Below are 4434 nucleotides of genomic sequence, written 5' to 3' on the forward strand. Positions count from 1 at the left end.
GACGATGCAGACTCTTTTCTTTTCACTCCTGTTCACAGTTCTTCTTAAAATACCCGACGATGCAACATCCAATTCCCCGTGAATATTAGAAATAAAATCAGTTGTATTATCACAGCTTAAGTGCCCATCGGGTTCTGTCTGTGTGTATTTGTGTGTGTGTGTGTGTGTGTGTGTGTGTGTGTGTGTGTGTGTGTGTGTGTGTGTGTGTGTGTGTGTGTGTGTGTGTGTGTAGGCTACTTTCTCCCTAATGCTCCCAGTTGCCACATACAGCTCACGTCAGTATGGAAACAGCGTTGAGCGCGAGACCCCTGCTCATGTTTCCGTTCCCTGTGAAGCCCTTTTTACCGGCAGGGCGTTCCGAGAGCTGGATCAAAAGGTTTTAGACGCGCTACAAAAGAAAAATGGAAACTGGAGATGATCTTAGAATGAATGAATTGACAATGAGCGCGCGAGCCCCAGGATCAGCAATATTTTTTTTGGCATCTTTTTTTTTTGTTGTTTTTTTCAGATGACTTTTGGTCAAGTTTTAGGTCCAAATCGTTATTTTTTTTTTTTGTCAGGCTTTTGGCCCTCAGCTTTCTTAATTTCTACAACTTCTATCCTTCTGTTTGTGTCACTGTTGGGTGATAAAAATGCAGTTATTCTCTGTATGAAAAAAATGGTTTATAGTGCTTGTGTTGAGATGAAGCCTCATACTTTAAGTTGTTCTGGGGAAAATTCTTGTCTTTTAGTAGTCCTTCCTAATATGTGATGCACCGTAGTCTGTGCTGACTTGAACTTTGGAGCTATACAATGGGATACAAACTTAAATGCAGCGTTTCCATCGAGGATAACAGCGCACAGGACACCGCTTAGACAGTTGAAGATGGCAAATGAACCCTTCTCAGCTCCCTCTCTTTCCTTCCCCCTCCCTCTGTCATGCCTGAGATACAGACACACGGACAGGTAGGAATTCTGTCCCAGCTGCGAACGTCTCGCGCCGTCCTAAAACCGTCACCTCCCCGTGCACGTGCGTCCTGTGGGAGGTTCCCCTTACCTCCCTTGCGTTAAACACTCCTCAAATTGTAACGTTATCATAAACAGTCCGGCTTCAGGGGGGCATAATCACCTCTCTCGGGCTTTACGGCGACTTCTCATTGGACGTCAACACGCGACCATCGCGAGGAGGGGGGCTCCCAGACGCGTGCCGCTTTTTAAACCGACGCCGCGCCTTGAGACACCAGAGAAGGAGTCCCGCACGCGACAGTCATATTCACACAGCGCGAGAGCATAGCAGTGCGTGCCTCCAAGAACTTTTTCTAATATTGTTAGTCGGTTTTAACTTTACCTACCTTTTGGGTTTTTTTTGTGGAAACATGGATGTCCGAAGTGTGGAAGACTGGAGCAAAGGCGCACGCGAGGTGGCACTCCTCGACTCGCGGCAGAGGAGTCCCAGAGTGGTGGAGAGGGGAGGGGAGCGGCAGCTCGAGGAGTCCCGCTACGAACCTGGACTGACGCTCGTGGACAGCGGCAGTGACCCACGCGCCTGGCTGGCTCTGGTGCAGCCTTCTGGCACCTGCGCGGCACACGCCACTTCACCCGACTACCTGCTGCACTCGCCCTGCCCGAGCACCGGCTCCTTTCACGGTGAGACACGCCGCTTAGACATTCGGCATTTTGGACAAGATTTCAATGCAACATCACATGCAACAGGCAACTGGGATTTATACGGGCACTAAAGGTCTCAAATAGACACAACTGATGAGTCCAAAGTTTAGTTTGTACAATTAAAACATTGTTATACTCTATTAACTAAAACAGTCACAAGAGCAGGCTATATGAGTGTATTATTAGTTGTTGTCAAACTTGACCAGTTCAGTAAATTTTTTGTTTTCATTTTTCAGAGAGTGGCTCCCCGGAGTCCTTGGACCACCCCAGCCCTCCCAGCTACAGAAAAACTGCCAAGAGCCCCTCCTCTTCTTCGCTCAAAGTCAGGGACCTGTGCCGTCTTAAAGGCGCGGTCTCCGGGTCCGAGGAGGACGCATCCTCGAGACAGAGAGCCCCGTCCAGCAGACCGGCCAACGGGGTCCAGAAGCAGAGGCGCGTGGCCGCCAACGCGCGTGAGAGGAGGCGGATGCACGGGCTTAACCACGCGTTTGACGAGCTGCGCAGCGTCATCCCGGCGTTTGACAACGACAAGAAGCTCTCCAAATATGAAACTCTACAGATGGCGCAGATTTACATCAACGCTCTTGCTGATCTGCTGGAAGGTCCGGTGTCCTCCAACAACAGCAAAAACGACGTCGCAAACAATACCAACAACTCGCCAAAGTGTGACGTTATGCTTTCACCCACCGTTAGCTTTGACGGGGCAAAGGACAGGGCTTCCCCGTCCCCGACAACCTGTAGGACAGCAGGGGCTGTGTCCGTCTCAGGTAGCAGCTTACCTGTGCACATCAGCGGGATGCCCTTCCGCTCCTCCTTCGACGACGCTTCCTTTTCCGCCATGGTTGAAGAAGCGATGTGTTCGCCCTCTCCTACGTCCTCCACTCGGGCAGTCACGTCGCTCGCACCTGTCGGAGGTGGGAGGAAGGAGTCTCCCCGGAGCGACGGAGAGTTTTCCCCGCACTCCCACTTTAGTGACTCGGATGAAATAGCGATGGAGCTCCACTCAAGTGAAGAAGACGACCTTTCAGAACTCAAGCTTCGCCACCGTCACCACACAGTTTCCTTCTGAATGATTCAAAATAAAAGTAACAGACTCTATTAAAGGTTCACTATAGCCTACAACAACAAAAAAATGTCCGTAAATCGTGTCAATCATAGTCTGTCTGTTGCTAACAAAATGCATTTTTAAGAGGATAGAAATTTTTGCTTCTTCAAAAAAGTCATGTTCGATTTTTACAATAATTCTATTTTATCAACTTGTTACATAGTCTAAAGATTATTTTTATGTGAGATAGGCCTAATTCGGTTTTGCCAATAGATGTATAGCCTATAATTTCCAGTTTCCATGGAGACGTGGCTGGAAGACCCCTCTGCCATGTTGCGCGCAGCACTGCCATGGGTATCTCCCACGTCACTCCGACCAAAAAGCTGTCTTCCACAAAATCATAACTTTATGGATAATTGCTTATATTTGATAATGTAAAAAAAACACAATTTTTTGGTAGTTATAATATGATTTTTTGTTGTGATTTATGTTTTTATTCGTTAATTTGTATGTATAATGTATTTTGTTTTGCAACTTCAAAAGTTCATGATGTGCACTTTAAAATTATACGAGCCAGAGGCTTGAGAAATGCGACTTTTGTTTTCAAACCAATAAACAATATTGTTTTGCTTTGTTTGCTAGTGTAGTGCTGCCAATTCCATACAAATAGCCTATTTAATGTAGCCATCATTGCTGCCTTCTTTTGTATTTTCTTTTGTATCTTCAGATGAACTTGTGTGTCTTTTGCTTTCACTGGATGAGATTAATTGACATGTATTTATTACTGATATTTTTCATTTGATTTGCTTTTTATAACTCCATAGTTAAATTTGGTCAAAAAAGCTATCATTATGCCATTTATTGTTATGTTAATTTGATTTTGGGAATAAAAAAGCAAACGGAAATATAATGTTTCTTTGTCTCTCTTGTTTCCACGCACCTTACTTAGATAACTGCAATAAACTCTTTTTATCAACCGTTGTTTTTAAAATAAAATGTGACTGTAGCCTATATTCAGGCCTACACCTAAATCTTTTCCCAACATAATAATAGTAATAATAATAATAATAATAATAATAATAATACTTTTTTGATGGTTAGGTCTATTAGCGACCAATAAAATACTACTACTACTAATAATAATAATAATAATAATAATAACAAAGAGAGTTTTTGCATTTATAAGAAATAATAATTAATTTGAATATTGTATTATCCAAATCTAGAAATAGCCTATATTGCATATAACGAAATTTACATCTACAGTACCATATCCTTTCATGAATTATATATATTATATATCATTATATATATTATATTATATTTTTTAAACGTAGTCTAAGTCACAGTAAATAAAGAGGGCCTTATTGAGTTTGGGATTTGGAGGATAATAAAGTGCAAATAAAAGTTTTTCACGACCAAAGTGATGTGGGCAGGATATCTGTACTTCAAACTGCATGCGCAGGTATTTCAATTTAATTAAAGACACGTTCAACACTAGATCTCCTCTTATGTAATTTATTGTAAACTAAAAGCGACGTGAAACGTGTCCAACACGCGCTCGCTGGCCATATGCTGCAGGTGCACGCGCTCCCTGGCCTTGTGATTGAGTGCTCCAAACTTTGCGTTTGACGCAGGGAAACTGCGTTAAATTATCACAAAGTTGCTTTCTCGCAACAACCTTCCCTCCACTCGGCGAAAAGTTCTTTTTTCTCCTCCTGAACTGTTGCCATGTCGTCCAT

At 43.5% G+C, this 4434-nt stretch overlaps 1 protein-coding gene across 1 annotated transcript; it reads left to right on the top strand.

The window, feature by feature from the left end:
* Window positions 1-1011: 1011 nt before the first annotated feature.
* atoh1a (atonal bHLH transcription factor 1a) lies at window positions 1012-3591 on the top strand. The gene is made up of 2 exons (XM_051421478.1): window positions 1012-1626; window positions 1884-3591. The coding sequence occupies exons 1-2, from the start codon at window positions 1356-1358 to the stop codon at window positions 2714-2716; spliced, it is 1104 nt and encodes a 367-aa protein (XP_051277438.1). The 5' UTR covers window positions 1012-1355; the 3' UTR covers window positions 2717-3591.
* Window positions 3592-4434: the final 843 nt, after the last annotated feature.

The sequence above is a fragment of the Dicentrarchus labrax genome, unplaced genomic scaffold (assembly GCF_905237075.1).
Source record: "Dicentrarchus labrax unplaced genomic scaffold, dlabrax2021, whole genome shotgun sequence".
NCBI lineage: Eukaryota > Metazoa > Chordata > Actinopteri > Moronidae > Dicentrarchus > Dicentrarchus labrax.